The 27,153-nt window shown below is 33.7% G+C and overlaps 3 protein-coding genes and 1 long non-coding RNA gene across 7 annotated transcripts; 1 reads left to right on the top strand and 3 right to left on the bottom strand.

Moving 5' to 3' along the window:
• Positions 1-3,290: 3,290 nt before the first annotated feature.
• Positions 3,291-6,697, top strand: LOC112706231 (uncharacterized). Its single transcript, XM_025757415.3, has 6 exons — positions 3,291-3,863; positions 4,703-4,793; positions 4,917-5,077; positions 5,630-5,657; positions 5,856-5,964; positions 6,395-6,697. Exons 1-6 carry the CDS (start codon positions 3,654-3,656, stop codon positions 6,474-6,476), a joined length of 681 nt encoding a protein of 226 aa, XP_025613200.1. The 5' UTR covers positions 3,291-3,653; the 3' UTR covers positions 6,477-6,697.
• Positions 6,698-10,261: 3,564 nt separating this feature from the next.
• LOC140174802 (uncharacterized) lies at positions 10,262-11,818 on the bottom strand. The gene is made up of 2 exons (XR_011864550.1): positions 11,472-11,818; positions 10,262-11,392 (listed from the first exon to the last, which is right to left on the bottom strand). It is a non-coding gene; the product is annotated as an uncharacterized lncRNA (long non-coding RNA).
• Positions 11,819-14,306: 2,488 nt separating this feature from the next.
• Positions 14,307-19,906, bottom strand: LOC112706230 (glucose-6-phosphate isomerase 1, chloroplastic). Its single transcript, XM_025757414.3, has 14 exons — positions 19,070-19,906; positions 18,429-18,551; positions 17,621-17,719; positions 17,449-17,532; positions 16,751-16,894; positions 16,610-16,675; positions 16,127-16,195; positions 15,931-16,038; positions 15,647-15,699; positions 15,415-15,553; positions 15,152-15,308; positions 14,909-14,987; positions 14,687-14,753; positions 14,307-14,586 (listed from the first exon to the last, which is right to left on the bottom strand). The coding sequence occupies exons 1-14, from the start codon at positions 19,634-19,636 to the stop codon at positions 14,452-14,454; spliced, it is 1,890 nt and encodes a 629-aa protein (XP_025613199.1). The 5' UTR covers positions 19,637-19,906; the 3' UTR covers positions 14,307-14,451.
• A 2,648-nt stretch (positions 19,907-22,554) lies between these two features.
• On the bottom strand, positions 22,555-26,868 carry LOC112706229 (uncharacterized). Of its 4 annotated transcripts, none has more exons than XM_072200735.1 (5): positions 26,790-26,868; positions 26,320-26,598; positions 25,097-25,175; positions 24,453-24,556; positions 22,555-24,218 (listed from the first exon to the last, which is right to left on the bottom strand). In XM_072200735.1, exon 5 carries the CDS (start codon positions 24,119-24,121, stop codon positions 22,568-22,570), a length of 1,554 nt encoding a protein of 517 aa, XP_072056836.1. In that variant the 5' UTR covers positions 24,122-24,218; positions 24,453-24,556; positions 25,097-25,175; positions 26,320-26,598; positions 26,790-26,868; the 3' UTR covers positions 22,555-22,567. The 4 variants fall into 4 exon arrangements, with proteins under 4 accessions (XP_072056836.1, XP_072056837.1, XP_072056838.1 ...); XM_072200736.1 differs by lacking the exon at positions 26,790-26,868 and adding an exon at positions 24,771-24,883 and having other exon boundaries at positions 26,320-26,664; XM_072200737.1 differs by lacking the exon at positions 26,790-26,868 and adding an exon at positions 24,835-24,883 and having other exon boundaries at positions 26,320-26,664.
• Between the last annotated feature and the right edge of the window lie 285 nt (positions 26,869-27,153).

Here is a 27,153-nt window from a genome sequence, read left to right as displayed (position 1 = left end):
AATAATGTTTCTTGTGGTAAAGCTTTTTTTTATTTCTTGTCTCACAACTTTTAAGTTGTTACTAAATCTTCAAATCATTGATAATTTAATTGGTCTAGCAATTATAAGCTTTTGAAGCGTAGAATAATATGACACATATTAAAATTTGTAAATATTTTCATATTTTCGGTGAAATATAAATATTTGCAATGATAAAAATGTTTATAAATTTTAATTTGTGATAATATTATTATACGTTTTAAAGGCTTATAATTTTTAGACCAATTAAATGGTCAAAGATTTGGAGGTTTAGTAACAACTTAAAAGTTGTGAAGTAAAAAATCGAATAATTTTTTTTGTAAATTTATCACAAAAACCACTACTTGACATCTAGAGATCAAAGTTTATAAATAGGAAGACATAAATTCATCCTCTATTAAAAAATATTAAAAATCCTAATTAAACTTCTTGAAGCCACTTAGACATGTAAAGATATGGTTTATTTTGTTCAAGTTTTATAAATTATTTTAGAGCATATTATTATTTTAAAAAATAATATAAAAATTTGTGGTAGAAAACTAGAAATAAAGGAATAATCTTTGAACAATTGTTTATTGAAAAAAAAATCATAAATCAACTAATCTAAATTGGAACATTTCATCATTCAATTATCCAAACAATTATTTTAAATTAGAAAAAAAACTCATTTAAATAGATTGTACGTAAATGAAAAAAATTCATCAAGCAATTGAAGGGAAAGCTTTGCGACCAGACGCAGTGCGACAACAACGGAAACAACAACAATACTGCAGACCACAACGGCTACGAACACATACCGACATACGAAGTCCCATGCAAAGGAACTGGAAGCACCGACGGCCACGGAACACAGGGGATGCCATGTGACGGCAGAGACGACATTCAACAATGCTGATGCTATGGCAGTGGATGAAGAGGGCTGGTTCAACTTCGGCGGCAGCAGTGAGACAAACGCGATCTGACGACCTGAGGAAGAAAACCTCGATAGAAGCTAGGATTTTTTTTGTGATGGAGGGTATCTCTTTCTTGGCACCCCTCCTTTCAGATTAGGATTTTTTTCTTAGGTTTTTGCTTTCTCTTTTTTTCTGTTTTTAAAGAAATTTACTTAAAAATAATTAAAAAATGAATTAAAAATGTTAATAAATCACTTTATTTCTGAAATGATTAAACCATAGTTATAAAATAATAACAGACAAATTCTGAATTTTTGGGATCACATACTATTTGTACACCAAAATTAATTACTAAAATTAGCTACCAATGTATTTGTGTATAAATACATATGTAGTTTAATTTATTTTTAATGTATATTTGTATTTCAACATATATTTTATACTGGTGGCTGATTTTAGTAGCTAATTTTAGTGTACAAATAGCATTACTCTTAATTTTTATGAAGTTAATTGTTACATTATAACAATCATTCTACTATTAAAGAAAAATGTTATAACATTGACTATATATAGGCCAAAAGATATTATATGAAGAGAGATCACAATAAAGCATCAAGTATCTTATGATGAGAGCAGCTAGTAAATACGTATACTCAGGTATATCTCTATCTAAATTCCTCTTACGACCCATGCTAACTTGAATATCAGAGCCTTTATAGGTATACCTCTATTATTGAGAATAACGAATTCGAAATAACGAGAATTTAGAATAGAAAAATAGTGACAATATCTTATCTCCAATTTATTTTATAATTTTATTCAAATAACTCTTAAATTCGAAAGAAAAAATCTTATGAACAATATTATATTTGAGTTTTGGGGTGTTTGTGTAAAAGAAGTAATTGAAAATGCATGGACAATAGAAATGAGGACGAGTTTGCACTTTGCATGAAAATACACCGTCCAAGTGGAGGGAGTTGCAATTCAAACGTGAGAGAGTGAAAGACTGAAAGACTTAAAAGAAATTAAAAAGAGGATTATATTGTTTTTAACTTTTTATAGTTTTGTAACGCAAAGATGCACATTTCGTGAATGCAGAGGTAACAATTCCAGTGCACGAAAAAGATGTCCATGAGAAACAAACCAAATTAGACCTAGACTAAAACCAAAGCAAACGTATCTATAATCTAATTAATGACTTAATTAGCATATAACATATAATAGTATTGGGAAGATTGTGATTAAGGTTAACTGGTTAAGGGAATCATCTTGTCTCATCTCATCTCGTCTAATAAAACTTCACATGAATTTTTTATCAAATTTATTCGAAAAACTTCTATATTAAGTCGACTTACATATAATTTTTAACAAAAAGTTCCGAGCACACATTACACATTGTGTTAGTATGCGCTTTTTTTTAAATTTTTTTTTATGTGTTTTGAGATTTTATGAAAAAAATAAAAAAACATGATATAAAATAAAAAACTAAAATTTTATTGGTTTTACTATTTTTTCCTTTTTTTACGAATTTTATAAAATAAAAATATTAAAAACAAAAATTTAAAACTAAAAACACAAACTAAACACATCTAAAATTAATTATAATATATTTATATATAATATATATTATTTAATCATTTTTAATATTATATTTTGTATTTTAATATATATTTTTATTAATTTAGTAGTTGGCTTTTTATATATACACAGCATATTTAAATTTTAATAAATTACTAATGAATAATATTTTATGACAATTCTAATAAAAAAAATTTAAACTTTTTTTAAAATAATTAAACCTGTAGAATAATAAAGTAAAATACTTAAATAACTTTAACTGTGAGTATATTTCATTATTTCATAAATTAATAGAAAAATAACTACTAATTAGTAAAAAATCATATATAATTTTTGGGTAAAGTATATTTTTTGTCTCTAAAATTTAGCAAAAGTTTTAAAAATATCTTTAAGTTTTATTTTGTTTTAATTTTGTTTTAAAAGTTTTCCATTTGCATCAAATATACCTTGACGGCTAAATTTTCAAAAAATTTAAGAGCAATCTAATAATAATATATGAAAATTATGTTTAATTTGCTTATGTTAAAAGTCGTTCTTATGAAATTGTTGTTGAATTAATCTTAAATTTTTTGAAAAATTAACTATCAAGAGTATATTTAATGCAAATTGAAAATTTTTGAAATAAAATTAAAACAAAATAAAATTTAAAAATATTTTTAAAACTTTTATCAAATTTCAAAGACAAAAAATATACTTTATTTATTATTTTTTATTTAAATTTAATAATTAAAATTTATTAAATAATTTATAATTAAATTATAATTAATAATTTTTAAATATCAATTTCACAGATCAATCAATACTTCAATTTTCACCTTTCTAAGTTTTGTTCTGGTATTCTGGTAATCTGAGTTTACCATGCAACAAAAAGTTTTGTTCAGTGGAAGACAATTTTGTCATTTTACAGTTTTTCTAAGTGAATAATTTATCATTTGTATTCTTATTTTGAAAGTTTATTAGTCTTGGTTTTATTTAATCGCAGTTTGAGCTGCCACCGCCACCTTCTAACACACACAATCTCAGCGGGGAGAAAAAAAAAAAAAAAAACCTAACCCTAACCCTATGGACGAGGGAACTTTTTTCTTCTTCGTCTTCTTCAATTAATCTGTTGAAATCTGTGGGAGTTTCTCAAATTTCAGAGTGGTGGGTGTTTGGGGTAAGGTAATGGACCAGAGATCCATGGTGGATTTGGAATCAGAGAGGGAATCGCTTCGTGTGAAAAGGAAGACCCTTGAAGCCGTTCTTCACCATTGTCAGAGAGCACTTGAATCAACTATCCACGATAATTCTACTGATACCATCTTCCATGAACACAGTTCTGGGGCTCATCCTACCCCACCACCATCACCACCACCTGATCTTGAAACCGATGAGGTACTTTCGTTTTTTATTTTATTTTTTCTGTTTTTTGCTGTTGTTGTTTAGGGTTTGTGATGGTGTTGGGAGGGAGTTCTTGACTTCTTGTTGTGATAGGATAGGATATGTAATTAGGTTTCATGAACTAACTTCCTTATCAGTTTAAACTTTTTTTTTTTAATCTTTGATTAATAGTCAGAAAAAACAAGCTTACTTGATAAAGTGAATGTTGATTGGTAGTCATAATTGAACGTCGATAGCAGGATCTGGAGCTCTAATTATTACACCTAAGCCAAGTTTCTGAAAGTTCAAGCAGCAAATTAAAGGCCAATGAATTATATTTATTGGATATATGACATTTGGAATTGAAAGAGAACCTGTTCTTGTACGCTTGGTGCATATGAGTATATGGTTAGACCTTAAGAGATTAGGTCTAGAAGTAAGTAAGTCAGCTCGTGAGCTAATTATATTGCTTGATTCCTTGGTAGATCAGTAAACTGAGCTCGGGAGCTAACGAGCAGAGCATGAGCTAGAAATTCGAGCTCATTTATTAGACGAGCGCATCTTTGAGCATTGTCATATTTGATTCAGTGTGAATGAGCTAACATACATATACATATACATATAGAGTTAGAGACAGAAGTATTACTCTAGTCTTGAGCCTTACTGGAAGAATAGATATGATGGGAATGCACATGAAACATAAATTCTTATATTTGATGATGTCATTTTTGTTTGTTTGATAGTGGTTCCTGTGTGATGCAATGGAACTATGAATGTTTAAAATGACCGATTCTGAACACTGTCCTTAATGTTAATGAGATTCCTAACACAGCAGCTTTTGTGTCCCAATGCAGTTATGTGATCTGATCAAATCTAGAGTTGAATGCCCTGGCTTCCTTGAAAAGTTAGAATGTGCCCAGGCATCTTTTTCACGTGACACAGCTGGTATGTTACACATCACAAAATGATTTCTGCATTTTGATGATTTGAGTAATACAAGTTGCTCCTTTTGTTGTTTGAAACCTTGAATACTGATAACAGAAATTGATTGTTTATGGTTTATGGCAGAAGAAGGTAATTCTTGGGATATGGTCAGTGATAATGATCTCTGGGAAGATAAAGATGTTGACTCCGACCAAGAAGATTATGTTCTTGTCAAACAAGAAGATATTGTGGAAGGCATCGCTTGCTTCATGGCTGCATATTTGTTATCCCTGAAGCAGACCAAGGTATGTAATTCACATATTTTGTTGTCATTGGATTGGCTTTATAGTATGTACCATAAGATGTAGTGTTGGTTTGGATTGACTTTTTTGAGTAAAAAATGTACAAAATTAAAGTACTTTTATTCAATTTTAAACCTATTTGGATACATCTTTTAAAAAATACTTTTATTAAAAAAGCAAATTATTTTGCTTCTCTAAAAGCTAATACCTTGCTTTTTAAAAAAGCAGAAGCAAAAGGCATTTTTAATACTTGAAAATTCTTTTTGAAAATTTTATCCAAATGTAAAATAGCTTGTCTATTAAAAAAATATCTTTTTAAAAAAGATGAAAAAAATAAGTATTTTTTTTCAAAAGCCAATCCAAACTACTATTATGGCTTTTCCCATAGTATGCTTAACTGAAGCTGTCTCATTCTTCTGTTGCTCAAGAATTGCTTGTTATCAAGCAATGGACAATGTTGCTTTATTAATTTTAGCTATGATCGATAATAAGAAACATGTCGTCAAATTTACTTTTGTCTCTGATCTCTCTGATTGATTCCTTTGCTCTTTGTAGGATTTGACACCTCTTCAACTCCAAGAAGGTGAATTTAATTGCTTCGTTCCTAATGGCTTACCTTCATTGTGCTTCCATATATTTTAGTGAAAACAATCATTTCTCTTCATCATCTACCTCTGTATTTCAGATGAATGTTCATGGCTATGCTCTAACTGAGGCAATATTATTGTCAGTTAGCTGAAAAATGGAATGAATTGCTGACTTTTTATATTTCTTTTATTAGCCCTCAGCAAGACTTTTTCAGTGAAAAAGAAAAAAGGTAAGCTTCAAAAGGCTTGGGATGGGAGCAAAGTTATTTATAATGTTGCATCATGGGGAGCTACGGCTATTGGGTAAGTGGTTTCACATGACTTAAAATTGCAGAACTTAATTGTTTTATTCATCTGCTGCGAAACGTGTCGCACATTTTACTTATGAAATTGGCTTCTGCCTTGTTAGCATTCCTCTAGTAATCTTCAGTTATGGATATTAAATGTCTAGTTTTATCATCTTGTCACTTGCATTTTTCATTTACAATATGTTTGATCGGAGGTTTAAAATTAGGTGGACATTTTTTGTGGATGAGATACATGGTTAATTTTACTAATTCCAGAAGAATTTCATCCCATTTTTAACGTCTAACCAAGCGCACACATAGTTTAGTAACATAATAATAGCTCCTTTATAATAGTGGAGCCTTTTCAAAACAGAAAATCATTTTGAATTAGTTCAATCGTCACAGTTGAGCTAATAGTTTCATTTGGCACTTGACATTGTCGGCAGGATATACCAAAACCCTGTTATTGTAAGGGCTGCAACTAAAGCATTCTGGACTTCATGCCAGGTCATATCAAAGCTTCTCTGATTTGGTAATGTAGCTTGGAGCAAAGTTGTGGTTGTCAACTTAGGTAGTTGAATGCAATTGATTCAGCTTAGCCTTCCACAATCTGTTCTAGTTTTATATACGAATTCAATTTCTTTGCACCAAAGATCAATTGATCTTAGTGTGGCTTGATGTAAATATAACTGGTCTAATGTTTTCTAGTGTAATCCAAAATCTTATTCAAAACTTAGTCTTATTCAAAACTTGTGTCCTGGAGCATAATTCAAAATTTGTTATTTGGCTTTAACCGTTGAATAAAGTATGAGAGATTACATGAGTTTTATACACCTACTTTTAAATAAATGCATTATATATGAAATGAATTAGCTAAAAAGTACATTAAGATATTTGTGGTCTGCTAGGGTTCTAGTACCCACTAGGGTTTTCTTTCACTTTCATTTTAAGATCTGAGTATCTTTAATCCATGCATTGTGACTAGTAGACGCCGGCAATTTAGCATGGATGGGAGACGTGAGGATCATGTGTTTGAACAACCACCAGAGGAGCGTGATGAGGAGGTTATCTATCTTGGAGAAGAGGATATATTTGAGGGAGTGCAGTCTTGTGCTAATAGCTTAAGAGGGAGAGTGTTTGTGGACAGATCCTTTTCAATAGGCACCATGGAGAACGCACTAAAGGCCATATGGAAAAATCTGGCTGGGTTTTGTGTGATTGGAAGCTGAATTGATGAGAAGTGAGAAAGGCTCCCTGCGATTATTTAGGAACTATGTCTTGCACGTTAAAAGGTGGAGTGATTAAGAGGAATTGGAGGGAGTGGTTATCATAGAATTTTCAGTTTGGACATAATTCTGGGATTTGCGAGAGATTCAAAACTTTGGAAGTAGGGAGGAAAATTGGTGAACGGTTGGGGAGAATTTATGACATGGGATTTTTTGAGGTTTGGGACAAGGAAACAAGGATTCTCAAAGCAAAAATTTTTGTTGACGGAGAGAAAGAGATCCAAGGTAGTGTTAAAGTTGCTAGCCCGGATAAGAAACTAATTGAAGTAGGGTTGCAGTATGATCAATTAGGCAATTGTTGCACTTATTGCGCTAGGTTGGGACAAGAAGCTAAGACATGCCCAATTTGGATTGTGGATTCAGCAAATATTGGATTGTGGATTCAGCAAATAATTAGATACAACAGAACAAAATTGGAGATTGGGTAAAGGCATATCAAATAGGAAAGAGGATTGAAGGAAAAGAGGATGTGAATTCCTCCAAATTCAGGTCAGCACATGAGAATGTCTTTTAACCAAAAAAGAAACGCAACCTTCTTGGCTTTTGGAGGGTTTTTCGAAACTAAGTATGGGAGATGAGAGCAATTTCAGAGCAAACACAAGGAGCAAAACAAATTCCAACATAGGAGGTAACAAGGGTGATGCTGCCAAAACTGATCAACTCCTTTAAAAGCTTGTATTCTAACTCTTTTGGACGAGCTTAGACTGCTATCAAAGGAGATCGCCTTGAAAAAATCATTGTTCCTATTCACTATAAAACAGACTAGAGCTCCAAACATGAAACATTTAGCACGACAGGAAAGTTCTTCAATCAAGAATTATGTGGGAGGTAAAGAAAGATGACAAACAAAGAGAATGAAGATTCTGTCCGGATGACAAACATGTTGCTGACTCTGAGGTGGAGGGTGCCAGCCGTCAAATGATACCCAAGGAGACATGAAGCTACTGATATGGAACTGTCGGAATTTGGCGAGAGCCCTGATAGTCCATAATCTTAAAGAGATGATACGTTCCCACTCCCTTGAGTTTGGTTTTTTTTTTTTTTTTTTGTGAGACAAAAAATCAAGCTTGCTAGGTGGAAACTAAAATGCGGTCTGCGGGTTTTAAAAACTGGTTCTTGGTGGAGCTAGATGGTATGGTTGGTGGCATGGTATTGGCATGGAAAGAAGACGTCAAGATCCAAATTTTGCAATCTGACTGGTTTTACATTGTGGCTAGAATAAGGGATCTAATTTTGGCAGAGAGATGGAGGCTAATAGGAGTTTGTTTGAGCACAAATGAGCAGATTCGCTATTCTCAATTCACGCATTTACAAACTATAATTCAGCAATTCAGTTCTAAAGTTGTAGTTGCGGGTGACTTCAATGCCAAGCTGTAAAATAGGGGGATAATGATAAATCTCAATCTTCTATCACTAATTTTCAGGATTTCATTAATGATACTTCTCTCTTGGATTTAGGCATGTTGGGGAGGCCGTTTAGATGGTCCAATAAACAGAGGGGCCGATATTATCCAAGAAAGATTAGATCGGGTTTTCGCTGGTGTTGATTGGATGAATCTTTATCCCTCTTCAATGACTCTTAGATAATCAGAATCGGGTTCAAATCATGCACCTCTTCTTATGGATTCCAAACCGAGTTTTGAAAGATCTAAAAGAATATTTAAATTTCATGCCAGAGGTCAGGAGGATTGTTTGTGATGTTTGGAGGAGAGAATAGAAGGACCAGCTATGCTTATTCTGGCACAGAAGATTAAACATAGCAATCAAGCAACCAAAACTCAAGAAAGGCAATTGAGCAACTTACTAATCGCATAGAGGAACTGAGATTAGCTGGAATTTTTTTTGACAACGAACTAACCGAATTGGAGAGAAAACTTGAGGTAGCTTATCATGATGAAGAAATGTACTAGAAAGCCAAATCCAAAGTCAAGTGACTCAAAGATGGGGATCAAACACAAAATTCTTTCATCAGAAGTTTAAAAACAGAATGAGGGGTAATCAAATTTGGAGGCTTGTGAGTCCTGAAGGTGAGGTAGCTACTTCGAATGCGGATATTGCAGTAGTGGCTGAAAACTACTTCAGAGGAATTTTCACCTCAACTTGCCAAACTGATCCATATTTGTTTTTTACGAACTTCGAACCTAAGGTTACAACTTCTATGAACTGTCGGTTATGAAGGTTGGTCTCTTTTGAGGAAGTGAAGAGGGTTACTTTTAGTGTACATCTTTAAAGTGCTCCAGGAGATGACGGCATGACTGCAAAATTCTTTCAGAATTTTTGGGATTTGGTTGGCAGGGATTTATTTCGGGCAGTACGTAGTTTCAATACAGGTGGAAGAATACTAAAAAGTTTCAACCACACACATATATATTTGATTCCGAAGATTCCAGATGCCTCTGATATGACTCGGGTGAGACCCATTAGTTTATCTTCTGTCATTTACAAAATTATATCTAAAGTTCTTGTTCATAGACTTCAAGGTATAATAAATAAACTAGTGAGTCTTAACCAGAGTACATTTATTAAGGAAAGAATGATCTCAGACAATATTCTTATAGCTCACGAATATATGCACCACCTCAAGACTAAAAGGTAAGGTTGTGAAACTGAAATGACTGTGAAGTTAGACACATGAATAAGGCTTACGACAAAATAGAATGATTTTTTTTGGTTTATTCTAAATAAACCGGGATTTGACGATGCTTTTGTTGGTTGGATTCGAGAATTGGTTACTACTGTTTCTTATTCTATTGTTTTGGAAAGATAACCCTATGATTTTTTTAAACCACGTAGAGGCATTCGTCAAGGTGACCTTTTATTCCCATGCCTATTTTTTTGTGCAGAAGGTCTATCCTTCTTGCTATACAAGGCAGAATAAAACAAACTAATTCAGGGCATTCAAGTAACAAAGAGATGTCCTAGGGTGAACCATTTAGCATTTGCAAATGACTCAATTCTTTTTTGCAAGGCCTCCTCCGAATCTTGTTAAAGAATTATGGAGTTGTTGGATTCTTACGAGAGCTTTAGTGGGCAACAGGTAAATTTAAATAAATCGGTTGTGTTTTTCAGTAATAATACATCGAGTCAGTTCGGTTACAATTGGCAGCATCTCTAATGATTGATCATATTGGTGTGCAAGATAAATATTTTGGTTTATCTTCAACTGTTTCTAAATCTAAAAAAGCTACATTTGAAGAAACAAAAGGGGTGCGTAAGAAAGTAAATGGCTGAAAAAGAAGTCTTTTATCTACAGGAGGAAGACGACTTAAGACAGTAGGAGAAGCTGTTCCAATTTATACTCTCTTGTTTTAAACCCCCTGATGGCTTATTGTCTGACATTCACAGTATTTTGTTCCAATTCTAGTGGGGACAAAATGAAGGTCAGAGAGAAGAATGACTTGGATTGGTTGGAGCACTATGGCCCGATCTAAGAAGGAAGGAAGTTTGGGGATTAAAGATCTCAGTGCTCAAAATTTGGCTTTATTGGGCAAGAAATTTTGAAGACTGGCGACACAACCCAATTGCCTTCTAGCAAGGATTTTTAAAGGCAAATATTTCAGATACACAAATGCTCTAGAAGATGAAGTTGGGAGCTTAACTTCTTGGGGCTAGCGCAACTTATTGGAAGGTCGAACAGTTGTTGAAAAAGGATTATCCTGGAGTGTTGGCATGGGCACTGAGATGAAAATTTTTGAGGATCCTTAGCTTTCACCTCCCTATCCATTCACAGTTCCTCCAATTTCACCGTCCCAAGTTACTCAGCATCGGTTGTTTTTTGTTGAAGGACCTGCTCAATGAACATAAACAATGAAATCCATCTCTGGTGTTAGAACATTTTTTTTCAGGATATCAATAACATAATTTTATCCACTACAATTAGTGATGGTGCTAATAAATTGCAATGGATAAATAATAAATCACAATGTTATGATGTTGCTTCTGGTTATCAAGTAGCCTACAACTTTATGCATGAGCTAATTGAATTGTGTTCCCATTGTTGCAACAAAAGAAAATGTGGAATTGCCTTTGGAAACTCTCAATTCTCCACGAGATAAAGATTTTTTTATGATTTTTTTTTTGGAAAGCTCTCCACGAACAACTCCTAGTCCTTCAATTGCTCCACTAGAGATTTCCATCAACCAGAGACACTTGTCCTTCCTGCCATGAAAATCCAAAGATAATACTTCACTGCTTAATACACTGTAACTTTTCCAAGAAAATTTGGGTGTGTTCTCACTTGAATGGGTTCCTCCCAATTGTGCCTCCAACTTGCTTTCATCAGTGGTGACAAGCGATGGTTGAAAAGCTCCAATTGAACCCAAACTATGAAGACGATTTTGTTCTCTTGGCGATCCTTCTCTACTATAGCTGGAAAGAATGTAACTCCTGGGTTTTCGAGAAAATAAGAAGATCCCATTAGAAGTGATTTTCGCCTCCACCAAGTTGCTGGTCGAGCTCCAGATATTGCATGTTCCATCAAGTTTTTCTTCCCCTTGATTCAAGAAATTTTCTTCTTCTTAAACTTATTATTTCTTTTCGCTGTAGTGATTTATTTGGGGAGACATCCTTTTTCTTTGTTTGGTTGGTCTATTGTTGGACAGCAGTATTTTTTTATTAATTAATGAAGTACTCTTATCTTTGGAAAAAAAATATTAAAATTACTTATTAAACAAGTAAAATAAGTATACAGAATTAATGTTAAAATAGTTAACATTAAACTTTTTTCATTATTAGTATTCTTTTAGGATTTAGGATTAAAATTTAGTGTTCATAATTTAGAATTTAGTTAAGATTTAGAATTCAAGGTAAAAAAATTCTTTTAAAAAGGTTAATATTAGCTAAAAAATTGGTTTCCTAGTTGATCTTACAAAGATAATAATGAATATCCCTTTAAGTTTTTTAGAGTATTTACCCAAATTGATCGTCAAAAAATTTTACATCAAACATATTAGTCTTTAACAATTTTTAATAGCTTTGTGAGTCCCTAACAACCTTTAGTGTCCGTCAAATTAGTCCTCTTGTCAACTCGACCTGTCAAACCCTAACAACAATGTCCCACGTCGTACATTAACCAGCTGAGTTAGATGTTAACTGACACGTGAGATTGATCAAGGACAAATTGGTCTTTGTCTTACAAAACACAAAAATATAGTCATTTTTTAGAGATTAATCTGACTGATAATATAATTCGTTGGGAACCAATATGTTTGACTATGTTCATTTTATGTTATATTCTGTCTTGTGTTATGTGATTGATGAGTATATTGTGTCTTGTTTTTGGATACAATGAAGACTGCTGTCTGCACTCTAAAAATTTGTTGCTGTTTTTATTTTTTTATGGTTTTTAGTTTTTAAAATTCATGTCGTATGTAATCACTGTTTATAATGTAATACCAAACACTTATTTTGATTGCCTATTGTTAGCAGGTAGCTACTATGATTTTAATACCAAACACTGAAATTGGTTTCAACATAGAAGTTATTATTTATTTGTAATTTACTTTGATGTAGTCTTCTTTTGATATTGTTCTTACTTTTTTCAGAGGTTGAACACTCTTAATAACATTTAACAAACTCAATATTTTGCATATTAGGATCAACATTTACAACATTCATTTTGACAACATCATGTCAATGCACCTTCTAAATACCTAAAAGCCACTTAAATCTTTTGTTAAGCAACTTACATCCTAGAGACAAGACAAATCATAAATCCTAGGAAAAAAAAAAACACGCTCATACAATCTTGGATTAGCCTCTCTTCATAATTACAGCATCATTTTTTCTTCTCCAGTACATCAGCCAGTTCTCTTAACTTCTTGATTCTATCTTTAATTACAGTATTTAGCTCACTAGTAGCAACTTGATAATAAAAAATCCTATCAAATCATACAAAGAAATCGTAATGTGGAAGCTTTTTCTGCAAAGACGAAACCCTTATTAGAGCCACATTACGTAGAGACCCATATTATAATGAAATCCTAAATTCACTCACCTTGAAATTAGGACAACTAAAGAAAGATCTCTTTGAATTTTTCTCCGTTTTAGACTCTACAACTATGGTGTTGGCTTCACAATCACATATAGGATTTTGACCTTTTTTTTTTCAAGTCGATTTCTCACCCCGCTTGACACATTGCTACTAGTCCCATTATCACCTAACAAACTCCAGGAGTGCAGACAGCAGTCCCTACTATATCCAAGAACAAGACACTATCACACTCATCAATCATGTAGAACAAGATAGAATATAGTAGACAATGAATATACAGATATATTATTCTCCAGCAAATTATATTATCAGTCAGATTAGTCCCTAAAAAATGGCTACATTTTTACATTTTGCAAGATAGGGACCAATTTGTCCTCAATCCTGTGTTAGATAATGTCCGAGTCAATTGATTAACGTGTTGTGTACAATGTCGTTAGGGTTTGATGGATCAAGTAGATAGGGGGGGGGGGGGGGGTTCAATTTGACAGATGTCAATGGTGGTTGGAGACTCATAAAATTATTAAAATTTGTTGGCGTCTTATTGCAATTCTTTCGGGACCAATTTAAGTAAATATTCAATTTTTTATGTATTCGAGACACTAGAAATATAAATTTTATTTTTCAATAATCACAAGACTTTTGTTTGTATGGTATTCTAAATTATTAGTACTTTTCAACAGAATTACACCCTTAAAACTAGAGTGTATTTTTTCTTATGAATCAGTAGCATATGACATTGATAAGCAATTTTTGTGTTATTAAACCCCCATGACATCAAACAAGTGTGGCAAGCATGTATCTCTCCTATTCTTTTTTTTCTTTTTATGTTTCTTTTCACTAACTATCCGTTCCCAACATAAATGATTCTCCAAAACTTAAGAATAAAACAGATGTCTTTCTCTCATCAATTAGGTCCCTTTCTTTATTACTATATAACATTTCTCAACTTGGCATCATCATTAAATCACCAAATTATCCACTTTCGGATTATTTAATTATCTCCCAGTGTATTGATTGCATTTACCAAAATTAAACACTTTAAATTGAATATGAAAAGCGTCTGTCAAAGAAAAACAGAACTTTGAGCATTAATTCAGTTTATTCAATTTTATTTACCAAAGCTAAAACTTGCAGTAATTTGTCTAAACAACAATCTCCATTTTTATTAATGGAGGAGATTCAACCGAAATCAATAATTATTGCAGGTGAATTTCCTTAGTCTAACTCAAGCATACAATTCATCAACGTTACACTCTCCAAGAAAAACCTTGAAACTCCGTGGTGAACCACAGCTGCCTTCAGCGATAAGTGCTCTGTCATTGGCAGCCATGTGAGCAATAATCTTGTAAATCATTTCAATCTGAACATCCAAGGTAAAATATATTAGTAAACAATTATTCTTAATAAATTGGTTAATAAACATCATTGAGAAAAGTAAGAGTGTTGGGCAAGATATCTACATCTTCTGGCGCATGGCAACGATCGGCTACTTCATCGAGCGTTAATGGCTCAATAGGCTGTTTGCAGCTGAAAACAGTAATAGATAAACAGAATTTAGGGATAGAACTAACTGAAAACAAGAACAACAAGAACAACAAGAACGATGCTAATGCTAGCACATCATTGGATATTGTTGGAAAGATCCCAGGAAGGGCAGTGTTGTTTTGAGCTCATAATCATACCTTGCCTCATTTAACACGGCCAAAACCCGCTTCTGAAGAGCCAATACTTCGCCTGCCGCTTTCTTTCCGGCTTCGACACCTAAGTGATTATCATATTTCAGAAATTAGAAATTAGAATTTAGATTTTAGAATGAATAAATTAGCGGAGTCTTGGATATCCACTGCAGTATGAATTGCTGACAAGGTTAAGAGGAATATTTATGAGATCAACAAAATCATAAGACAAGCAAAATGACAGTTTACCAGGTTGATGATAAGCATTTATGTTGACAAGGGAGGCATATATCCCTACTGCACGCTCATATAGTGCAATAAGAGCACCAACTGATTTTGGGGTCACTTCTTGTACGGTGACTGTGATTGACTCTCGCTCGTTAGCATATAAAGCTGACCTTGTTCCCTGTAGAAACTTTAATTTTAGAACCGAGAAAAGAATGATCCAGAACAAATAATTTTATAATCAAACTAAGTTCCATAAGAAAATATGTTCGGTTGGCAGGTCAGACCTGTAGCATACCAAACAGGTAGTCACCACATGTGACACCAGGTTCAAGTTCCCAATCGTGACCAGGAGGTCTATCGCGGAGCACCTCAATGAATGTCACAAAGAAATTGTGTACACCCTCCCTCAGTTGTTGAATATACCTGTGAGGAGGCAGATGTTAACAAGATATTAATCAAATCCATGTACTACATAAAGCCAACACAAAAATTGAAAAGATTAGCATGAACACTCACGCATGCTGATCGGTACTTCCTTTATTTCCATAGACACTAATTCCCTGATTGACCTATGGAATCCAGAAATCGGAATTAGATCATTTCAATATTTCATCATCCTAGGAAAACTTGGGTTCCTTTTTAGAAACATCAATTAGGCAAGTTCCAGGTACAAGAAAAACTATTCAAAATTATTGTGGAGGACTTTCGGGTACCTTCTAATTATTTTCACAGGAGGAAATGCAAAAAAAAAAAATTGTTATTCAGATTTGCTGAACAAAAGAATGAGACAATTTACATACCCGATTCCCATCCAAGTCAAACTCCTTGCCTAGAGATTCCATGACTAGCTGCTGCAAGTATCTACTAAACAATAACAGGCTATCCTTATACGGAAGGATGACCATATCCTATGGAGTATGAGGAAAAAGGGAATAATGAGCAATAGAGCAATAAAATGGAAGTAAATACCATGGATAAATTATACAAGTCTCGCACCTTGGATCCTACTCCATCTGTAGCCCAATACCAACATAGAGCCAGCAGCGCCGCAGGATTACTCCTTAACTGCACAAAGTTATATGTCAAAACAGAGACCCTTTTGATATTTTGCTTTACGATTGAGGAGAAGCAAGTTCAAGCAGACGAGATGGTAAAGCAGCATTTGAACTTCAAAATGAAATGTTAGTATACAACTATTTCCACTCTTTAATAATGTCACTATTAAGAATGTAAGGAATTTCTGAAAAATTGGTCTTCGGCATATAAAAGCAGTATGTCTGGATAATTATTTCCATTTATCACCATATGTCATGTGTAATAATGTATTTGCAGCATGAAGCACCAGCAGCCCAGCGATGGATGACAAGTTATTGAGTAATACTTATTGCATCTTGCATTATCATACATGAATTTCGTTCGACTCCATGAGCACAACTCTGAAAGTAAATTTAAAAGATGATTTTTAAAACTGATACATACCACAGTAGTTCTAGTTGCCTCATCCATCAATGCTGCACCAGCAAGCATTTCTCTAATGTCAATGCCCTGAACCAGAAGCATTATAGGTGAATATAAAATATCAAAAACAAACTAATTAAATTTACATTAACCCTCACGTACCTGAAGGGCCGCTGGAAGCAGGCCTACAGCAGACATCTCTGACGTTCTACCTCCCACCCAATCAAACATAGGAAATCTAGCTAACCAGCCCTCAATTCTGGCAGTGTTATCTAACAAAGAGTTTTCTTGTGTTATAGCAACACCCTGCAACAAAACATGCGTTAGCAAATGATCACAAATGTCCATGAACCGACAGTGGCAGCAAATGTGAGTGATGCAGGGACGAATAACATTTAGAAATTCACAACAGTTAAAAAAATGGAAAACACAAAAGCAATAAAATCAACATTCCAATAAATGTCACTTTAATATCATATATAAGCATACAAAGTGACAATTTATCTGAAAATATTAATTTAGAAGGTATTTTTAGCAATTCAAGTATTTCAATTACCAATACTCCATTTAAACTGCAAAAGGGGGGGGGGGGGGGAAGAAAAAGAAGATAATTCAATTAGTTTGATTATTTCTGCACATGCTAAGCAAATCTATGAGAATTTGAAAAGGTAGCATTGAGCAAAACTGGATTTTGATTGTCTTCAGACGGGTGAATGTAAATCAATCTCGACAAGTAGCTTGTTCACCCTAACAAGTCTCATATTCAATATTATCTCCATCACACCACCTAAACTTCCATTTTGGCACAAATTCCTTGGTAACAATATGAGGAAATAAAAAGTTGAAACCTGAGATTAAACCTGTTTCGGAAAATCCAAGCCTGCTTCACGAAAGGCCTTCTGTACTTCTAATAAACCATTTCGAGTCTCAGGAGTACCTCCACTCTGAAGATAGTGACATTTTTAAGTCAGAAATCCTTATACACCAATAACATCACAATCAATTTTTTAGAAGTATAATCTCCATACAAACCTTTGAAATGACTATTACAAGTGTTGAAGCTAGCTCAGGACCAAGTTGTGCAATTTGATGATCAATTCCAGCGGGATCTGTGTTGTCCACAAACCTTATCTGTCAAAAGTCCAAAATCCATTACTAAATATCTCAGGTTGCTAACATACTTTGCATACAACAGCAACTTTCAATAACATGAACATATAAATGTAGGAACTTAGGCTGCTTTTGTTTTTGGAGACAGAACACAGAAATATTGACAGTGAATATTTAAGAAGTGTTTGGAAGCAGAGACATAGACACTAGACACATTGTCTCCAGAACAGTTTTCTTTATTTTTGTGTCCACTCTTCTATGAAGGACAATGATGAACACGGGATTTGGGAAGGTGGAGACGGATTTTTTTATGAAAATTTTTTTCCTTTCTGTCCATAGATATTTTTTGTTATTCCACTGTTACCCCTTCTTATTTTCCCTAATTTGAGCTTCTTCTATGCATCGTCGTTCTCAGAAATGTACTCTCTTCCCCCTGCATTCTACTTCTTTCTCTATTTTTTCCCATGTACTCTCTTCATTTCTTACTTGGCTTGATAATTCCTTCCTTCTTATTGTTCATTCTTTTCTCCATGGCATACTACATGTTTACTCAATAGAAGCTTAATGCACTCTTCTACTTACGTTACTTTGTTTATTTTTTTGTTACTTCAATACCATTTTTATCTTGTTGATTCATAGACCAACAGAAATAACTACTTGCTGTTGCAGTTTAATTTTAATAAAAGAAGGGCCAAACATAGTTAACGGAGATTATGGATTGCCAATATACCTTGAGCAAAGGATTATCAGGAGCCAATGCCTCCGCAACAAACTGTGGGCCAAGAGCTGAACCCCCAATTCCAACAGACAGTATCTGAGTAAACCGACCCTCCGGCGACGAGGGAGGCTTAATCTGCCAAACCACATTCCCATATACAAATCATTATAAGAAATTAGAGACACGAACATCATCAACAACAACAATAATTAATCATTCTCTTGGTGAAGCCATCTACAATCAAACTACACAATAGCATACTATCATAAAGCATATTTACATTGTTTTTCTTGCAGAATAAGTGTAGTTAGGTTCAAGACAATAACACACGCCTCTTGAGATTTTATTAATAAGACCGAAATACAAAAGTATTTTCTGTCCCTATAAATTTCAGGAGTTTACTGTTGTCTCTGGAACTGAAAAATTGACACTATCTCTATACATGTATCAGAAATTCCAAAAAGGGCCTAAAGGCTCAAAGAGGCATTTACATATCAATTGTGAGATATGAGACAGATTATAACCAATTATGTTAATTGTTTTTGCAAAGCATATCTACATTTAAACGATTCACATCTAAATCCCTTTTAAGTCCGATTAATAAGTGCGATTAACACATCCAGAGAGAGAGAGAGAGAGATGAAGTTACTAACCTTACCAGTGAGGACATCATCGGCGAAATTGCAAATAGCAACAAGAGTGTTATCAATCTGAGATTTCAAGAACGTGGTAGGTGCGCGGTTAGAATCCCTAAGCCAGTAATGACCAACCATGCGTCCCTCATCGGGGTTCGCAATCGCACCTTTCTCGAGCTCCTCCATGGCCTTGAACGCAGCCTGGAACCGCGGCTCCATCTCCGCCACGTACTCGTCGGTAAACCCGACCCGACTCACATCCAAGTACATTCCAACCTCCTTGTGTTGGTACAGCCACTCCACGTACCTCTTCCATAGCTCCCTCGGATCCTTCTCCAACGCTGTCTTCTTCTTGAACCCCTTCGCCGCCGGTACCGCGGCATCCGCGCCGTCGTTGGTGACCGGAGACACCTCCCGAGCCACTGACACGAGGCTTAGGGCCCGATCCGAACCGAGTTTTGGTCTGCTCGGGAACGCGGCCAGCTCCGGTCCGTTCCGGAACGGGTTGGTCAACGCCGGAGAATGATTCCGATTTCGGAGCTTGAGAGCATAGGAAGATGAACAAATGCCGGAGATGGAAGCCATTGAAGTATGATTCGTGATTTCACGAGGTATAGTTTTGTTTGGGCATTTGATATTTTTTTCCTGACGAAACACTAAGCAAGTGGTGACTACTTAAGTTGTTTAATTAACTTTTCTTTGCGAATGGAGGCTTTTGTAATTTGTATTTTTTTTAGTTCGGTTTGGTTTGGTTTGCTTTGTTACCTGTACTTGCTATGAGACGGTCGGAGGCAGGGCTGTTTTTGTCCTCTTACTCAAAGTTACCAGCAGAAGCCAGATGAGACTACTCCAACATCGGAATATTAATAAAATAAAATATAAAATATATTAATAATGATTAAATCTTTCGTCTTTTTACTTCATTAAACATTTTTTTAGAGCAATGTTAATTCACGAATTTTTTTATTTACTTTATATTTATGTTAACATTAATTACATTTTTTTCACTAAAAACATTAATTTATTAACATATCTGTTATAGAGTTACCTAAAACGTTGATTTGAGTCTAAACGTAAAGCTTAAATTTTTTAATATGGCAGTGTCTGACCTCTTAATGTCTAAGTGTCGCGTGTATGAGTTTTTCATGAGGAGATAAGAGGTGATACGGGTCAGTATATTTATAGTAGAGTCGATAACCACCTTTGTTAGAGTAGCTATATCTTTTCTGATAGATAATTGTTTCCTTTATTTTGGAAGTTTATTAGGACTTATCTTATCAGAGAAGATAAAGATCTCAGTCGAAATTTTCGTGAATAATTACCTGCTTTGAGTAGGTAAAGTTTACCCCTTTTTACTAATGTTCTACCTCTTTAAAAAAATCACATAAAAAATACTATCTTTTCTGTTAGGCCTTTTATCTTTTATTTATTGGACAGAATATGAATATTATCCCTATTAAATTAATTAATTTAAGTTGGTCGAGTAATTAGCTCATTCGTCCGCTTAAGCAAGTGTCAGGGTTCAAATTACGTCTTGTACCTGCAGTAACCCATTAGCCAACGACCCTTAAATAGAGTTTTAATTCGCGATTAATTAGTCATTAACATGTCGGATTAGGGAATACTGTTGACAACCAAAAAAATATCTCTATTAAATTAGTGTTGATTTATGGTATTCAAGTAAATCAACATAATTTTTTAAATGTATATAAGATTTATATTTATATAATATATGATTTTAGATAGATAAATAATTGTGTATCAATTGTGTCAGGAAAAAAGAAAAGAGGAAAAAAAAGCCCTTTAAGTATAAGATTTATATTAGATGGGGATAGATGATTGTGGTTGTTGGTGGCGGCGATATTCGGCGGGGTCAAGCGCTGATTGGTTGGTGGAATAGCCTGTATCTGTTGCCTCACCAAAATGGGTCCAGATATGTTGCAAAATTACGAGATTGCCACTTGACCTTGTCATTTTCCAAATTAGCGGCATCAGATCCAGAGGTGACGAGTTCACCGGGGAACAAGACAAGAGTGCAATAGATTTTATTTTGGGACCAAATTTGTTGGTGTTATTTATATGTTCTATAAATATAGTTTTGAAAGCAAAGAAAATGTGAGTGTATTTGTTTGTGGTGTGTTGAACCAGCTAAACTTGTGTCACATCCGGGATATATATTCGAGGGAGATAGCTAGTTTTCATTTCTTGCCCTGTCAATCTATTTCTTTAAAAGTTAATTATAAAAATATTAGGAGATAAAAGAATTGTTTTTAGTTTTTACTAGAGAGAGAGAGTATGTACCCTTGCTCAATTAAATTAAGAAAGGATAACGTTTTCATGTTATGGACAAATAAAACAATAGTGTTACAAAGGAATATGCCAGGTTGCTAATGTTGGGATGGGTGCATTGTGAATGAGAAATACAAATAATGTTTTTTAAAAAATAAATTTATGTACTAAGAGAATAATAATATAACATGAATATGAAATATAAAAAACTGAAACAAAAGTTGACTGCTTTTTGTATATGTATAATATCTTTTAATTTTTATGTACGAAGAGAATAATATAACATGATAATCAATTCAAACATGAATATGAAATATAAAATACTTAAATAAAAGCTTTGCTTTATATTAGACTAATTATACTTTTTTGTTTGGTAGATGAATTAAATTTATTAATTGACAGCGCATCTTCGTATTTCATTATATTAAAAATCCAAAATTATTGTTTTTGGTGCTTTAACTTTACATCAATTAATTGAATTTGAATTTTTTAGTTTTTTAATTTTTATTTTAAAAAATAAAATATAATTTTTTACTTTTGATTTTTTTATTTTTTATTTTAATTATAAAATAAATTATGAGAGATTATATTTTATCCTTTAAAATAAAATTCAATATTTAAAAATTTAAATTTCAATTAATTTGCCAAAATATTTAAAACAGTGTTTTGTCGTATATTCACAAAGCTGGGCCAGCTCAATTAGGCCTAACATGACATAAGTCTGGGCCATTCTTTCTCAAATTTTATTGGGAAAAGTACCAACTTTACCCTAATACATTAACGACATTGACCACAAGAGGGAAAACGCTTAATACTGATGACGTTGGTAATAATAATAATAAAACCCTGATAGTGATGATATGCTACGTTAGTCTTACGTAATTAGCCAATTACATTTTAACTACTTAACGATAAAAAATAAGAAATATTATCCTTGACTCAGTATATTTTAATTACGTTAGGACTTGGGAAATAAAAGCCTAAATATCGATGAAGCAAATTCAACACAGTATATTTTAAAAGCAAAAGCTTAATTCGATTTACCATTCTAAACACTATTCTGTTAATGACTTGATGATAGTTCTACTCATTTTACTCAATCCTAACCCATGTTTAAAATGGACACACATTTGCTACAGAAAAATACATTCACACATATTTCTAAGCAGGAATTATTTCTGAAACACAATGCATTACCTTAATTATAAGGTAGCTAAACTATAAGTATCATGAATTTGATATCACAAGCTCATCAAGCAGCTCAAAAACATACAACAGTTTTCTGTCTTTGCAAATTTGGTCAATCAAATGCCCCCAGGAATCAGATCCTGGCTGGAATCCCATCTCCACTAAGGCAAAGAGTGCCATAGCAGCATCATTAACCATCCCAGCCTTACAAAGTTGAACCAATAATTCATTTGAGGTAGCATAATGGGGTACAAACCCCCTACCAAGCATTAGATCTAATAATTCCTTTGCCTTCTTCAACTCACCTCTTTGGGTTAAACAATTCAGCACAATCCTGTAACTACCTTTGTTCATATAGATGCCCTCGAGCGGAAGTCTCTCGAGCATATCCAAAGCCTCCTTGTATCTTTCTTCTCTGCACAGGCCTCCAAGTATTACGTTGAATGTAACAGTATCAGCCCGGCATGAATTTTCCTTCATTTCTTCAAGCAACTCTAGAGCCTCGTCAATTCGCTTGTTCCTACAACAGAAATTAATCAAGGCAGTGTAGCTAACTGCATCCGGTTTCAAGCCTGAGCTCTTCATCTCATCCAAAACCCCTTTTGCCTCTTGCAGTTTCCCTACTTTACATAATCCATTCACCAGGGCTGAGTAATTATAAATGTTAGGATGGCATCCGTTGCTTTTCATGAATTCGATTATATTTCTAGCACGATCAGGTTTACCTCCACGGCAAAATCCGTTGATCAAAACATTATAAGTCAAGGGATCAGGTACAATCTGATCCTTTGAGACCATTTCCTCAAAAAGCTCAAAAGCTTCTTTAAGCCTTTCATTTTGGCATAGGCCATCCATTAGAGTTGAGTATGTAATTAAATTGGGATAGGATGACTTGGAGTTCTTCATTTCTTCTACAACTTCAAATGCAGAGTCAAGATCCCCATTTTTGCAGTGGTACTTCACTAAGATGTTAAATATGCAGACATTCGGCCTATGTGTAAGACTCCTCTTGGCATGCAAGAGCAATTGCCGTGCCAAATCAACCTGATTCGAATCAACCAGGAGATTGAGGCAAGTGCTAATGGCTTTGGGTGAGGGCTTTTCCCGAACGATTGGCTGAATGGAGAAAAATATCTGAAGCACTTTTTCATGTAAGGAGGATTTTGAAAGATGCTTCATGAGGTTAATGAATATACCCTCATGAAACTTGCAAGTTTCATAGGTCATTTGATGCAGAACCCGGTCAACAGCCTGGAACTTCTTTGACTGAGCAAGCTTTTCGAGTATTATTCCATATGTAGCACTGTTGTGATTAAATCCCTTTTGTTCTGATACCATATTAAATATTTTCAAGGCATGTTGTGGGTCTTTTTCTCGTTTGATCAAGTTGATGGCAGATTCATGAGATATATATTTGTGTTTCTTCCGAGATTCGGGGGGAGTGCCACTGGTTTCAGGAGGAGGGTCTAGTTTAGGTTCTAGAGGTTTTGCTAATTTAAGGGGAGATATCCATGGCAGTGAAGAAGATACAGATGATGATGATACTGATGGGACACGGCTGTGCCTGCTACCGAAAGTTCCTGAGGTTCTCATGAAATATGACGATTATAGGCACATCCCTATCATCTCAAAGGACATCATTCATTGATGATTTATCTTCAAGGAATTAAAAAACAAATGAGAGTAGCATCTGCGTAAACATACGAAGGATTTCAAATACAGCAGATAAAAAGGAAATGAGGAAAAATTAAAAGGGAACAAACTTCACGTTATTGCAAAGAGAGACACGTATAAGATCCAGGAAAAGACATGAGCTATGGTAAAACATTTTTAGATATCTTTACAAAGATGATGAATATGAAATGAAGCTACTGCAAAGTAAGAGAAAAAACAGGGAAAAGGTAAAAGTTTATTGAATCGTTACCTGACTTTCAAGGGAACCAATCACTGTGGATTGTGAACCTTGAACTGTACTTCCATGTTCAAAGTGTTCATCACCCTTCAACTCCACATTTCCAGGATCATGAACTGCACAAGGAGCACACAATGAATGTGCAATTGACAAGGTTAACCCATTACAATTCCAAATTATTCACAACCCCAAAAAGAATAGATCGATATGGTTTGTTTTCAACGACAAATGACTTCTTAAGGTAAAATTTAAAAAAACAGGCATATTGCTGCTGTATCTATAAGATATAGAATGAACCAATTAAGTTTTGCAGAGGCTACGGGGACTTGCAATTTCAGACAATAAAGACATTTCAACATATCGAATTTGGCGCCTAGGTTTCGATTGCTCTCACTGATTGGGAATGGGGAATTGTTGTACTCTACTAGCACCTATCTTGCACACTGCACATAAATATAACTACTGGTTCTTCAACTTACAACAATACAAAAATAAATAAACAAAACAGAATAAAGATTCAACACAGTAAATAGAAATAGTAATTAAATGCAGAACAATCATATCACAATATTCAATAATGTATTGAAAAAAATTAGTACTACCTAGCAAAAACAATGAACTAAGTATCTAAAGTCATTCAAGTGATGCTAAGTTACCTTTAATCTATCTCTTCCACTTTTCAGTGTGGTTCCTTTGGCAGTAACAAGGGTCCAGTTTATACGCACATCACCATTGCTGCAACAAAACCATCATATATGTCACAATCACATTGTTAATGTCATATAAATCTTACCAAAGTGTCTATAGAGTAAAGCTTAGTGATGACAAGGTATAACACAAACAGCACATTATTTTGGACTGAAAATTCAGGTGATCATAAGAAAATACAAAAAAGAAACATCTCAACATTAAGGCATCAATGTAATCAATCATTAAGGCACCAATACAAAGGATAAGCTTTTAAGTCTTAAGGTTATATAATAAGATTTGCATTGCATACAAAATCTTAACCCTGCTTTTGTCACAACTCACAAACAGGGACAAGCTTTGCTGGTTTTAAGCTAAATAAGTATATAGAAATTAGCCAGCGATCATATATATAGAAAAAAGTGTCAATAACTAGTTCATAAATGGACCTAGAAGTTACAAGAAAGCAAATTAATTAATAAATATCGTTACTCCTAATTATAACAATTAACAGGTTTCCTAATCACTCAATACAATACAGATTGAGGAACTTAAAACAGAGATGAAACAATCGTGACCTCAAATTAAAAGTGAAAACAAAAGTAGTAATAAGCAGTAAGCCACAACAATATCCCAGCTTGTTAGAAAATCCCTTCTTTTCTGTTTTAAGCAACACAACGAACTCAAACTCCATGAAAAAGGATTCTTGTTGAAAAAATCCCAGCTTCTTTCCAACCATTTTCAATCTCGTAACATTTGAGCAAATTAAACAAGATGCTGAGTGTGCGTGTGATTTGATTAAAACATCAATCAGCATATGCGTGATTTAACAATAACATGAATTCACAACAGGCTCAGCATAAACTTGCAGTAAATTCCAAAAGTTTTTAACAAACAATTGAGGCCCATGAGTTGGAAATAAGCATCAAGAAAAAGGGATACAAATCAAACAATATGATCATATTAGCATAAATGTTTCATAAAAGAATCAGTATAACTAATCATCTAACCCAATAATCTAAATAGATTCACAGTCAGAGTCACAGAACCTGTTATCTAATATGTAAATCTAATCATCAATTTATCAAATTAGCATCAACTTAACATAAACAATTTATCTAAACCTAAATTAAAACTGAATAAACTAAGCATAAAAAACCAATAATTAATAACTGAAAAAAAAAAAACTAACCAACGGAGCAGCTTCGGAGCAGAGATAGATGAATGAGACGATGCAATCGGAGGAAAAAAGCCCTACCGCGTCTCATAGCAAACCTTCATCCTCATCAATGGTTTCGACGCACAACAGATATGGCAGCAGATCGACCTACAATCGCAGCCTCTTCTGTCCTCCCTCTAATCGCAGGCTCTTCAGATAAGAAGCTTGAAATGATGATGAAACACGAAGTGTGGGGTTCACAACCACCATCTTAAAAAAAAAAAAAAAAACATCTTTTTGGTGCTGCGGAACCTAAAGCAAACGAGAGAAAGAGGGAACATTTTAGTGCACCGGAAGTACCGGTGTACCAGTTATTTTAATCGTTGATTTAAATAATAAAAAATATATATAATATAAATTAATTAAAATAATTTAAAATAATTTTATTTGTACACGAATACTCTCCAGTGCACTTGAAATGTTTCCGAGAAAGAGAGAGAGACCTACGATAGATGCGGTGGGATTGCAATGGACCAGTGGTGATAGTGAGATTGAGGGGTGGAGTTGATGGCTGCTGCTGCTAGTGTGAAATTTGGGATTGGATTAGGTTAAAAATGGATAATTTAAAAATTTTAGATAATTTTTTATAGTTTAGATAATTTTATTTATAAAATTTTATTTTTTATAAGTATAAAGTAAATTTTATTTTTTTATGGATAAATTTATTAATATTAATAGTTTATTTTATTTTAAAATTTATAAAATAATTAAAAAAACTTAAATAAAAAAATTATATTTCTATTAATATTTGTACAATTAAATTAAAAACAAAAAAACTTTTTATACAGAAGAAAGAAATCTTTTATT

The sequence above is a fragment of the Arachis hypogaea genome, chromosome 8 (assembly GCF_003086295.3).
Source record: "Arachis hypogaea cultivar Tifrunner chromosome 8, arahy.Tifrunner.gnm2.J5K5, whole genome shotgun sequence".
In the NCBI taxonomy this organism is placed as follows: domain Eukaryota; kingdom Viridiplantae; phylum Streptophyta; class Magnoliopsida; order Fabales; family Fabaceae; genus Arachis; species Arachis hypogaea.
The sequence above is the reverse complement of the archived record's forward strand: the minus strand, read 5'-3'. Positions and strand labels throughout refer to the sequence as shown.

What these genes read in the sequence shown, in the direction of transcription:
- LOC112706231 (XM_025757415.3), top strand. Translation starts at nt 3,654, where the DNA reads ATGGACCAGAGATCCATGGTGGATTTGGAATCAGAGAGGGAATCGCTT. An exon ending in CTGATCTTGAAACCGATGAG is followed by an intron (nt 3,864 to 4,702) that starts GTACTTTCGTTT and finishes GTCCCAATGCAG; the next exon opens with TTATGTGATCTGATCAAATC. An exon ending in TATCCCTGAAGCAGACCAAG is followed by an intron (nt 5,078 to 5,629) that starts GTATGTAATTCA and finishes TGCTCTTTGTAG; the next exon opens with GATTTGACACCTCTTCAACT.
- LOC112706229 (XM_072200735.1), bottom strand. Translation starts at nt 24,121, where the DNA reads ATGAGAACCTCAGGAACTTTCGGTAGCAGGCACAGCCGTGTCCCATCA.
- LOC112706230 (XM_025757414.3), bottom strand. Translation starts at nt 19,636, where the DNA reads ATGGCTTCCATCTCCGGCATTTGTTCATCTTCCTATGCTCTCAAGCTC. An exon ending in CTGATAATCCTTTGCTCAAG is followed by an intron (nt 17,720 to 18,428) that starts GTATATTGGCAA and finishes GACTTTTGACAG; the next exon opens with ATAAGGTTTGTGGACAACAC. An exon ending in CAGATGGAGTAGGATCCAAG is followed by an intron (nt 16,039 to 16,126) that starts GTGCGAGACTTG and finishes CATACTCCATAG; the next exon opens with GATATGGTCATCCTTCCGTA.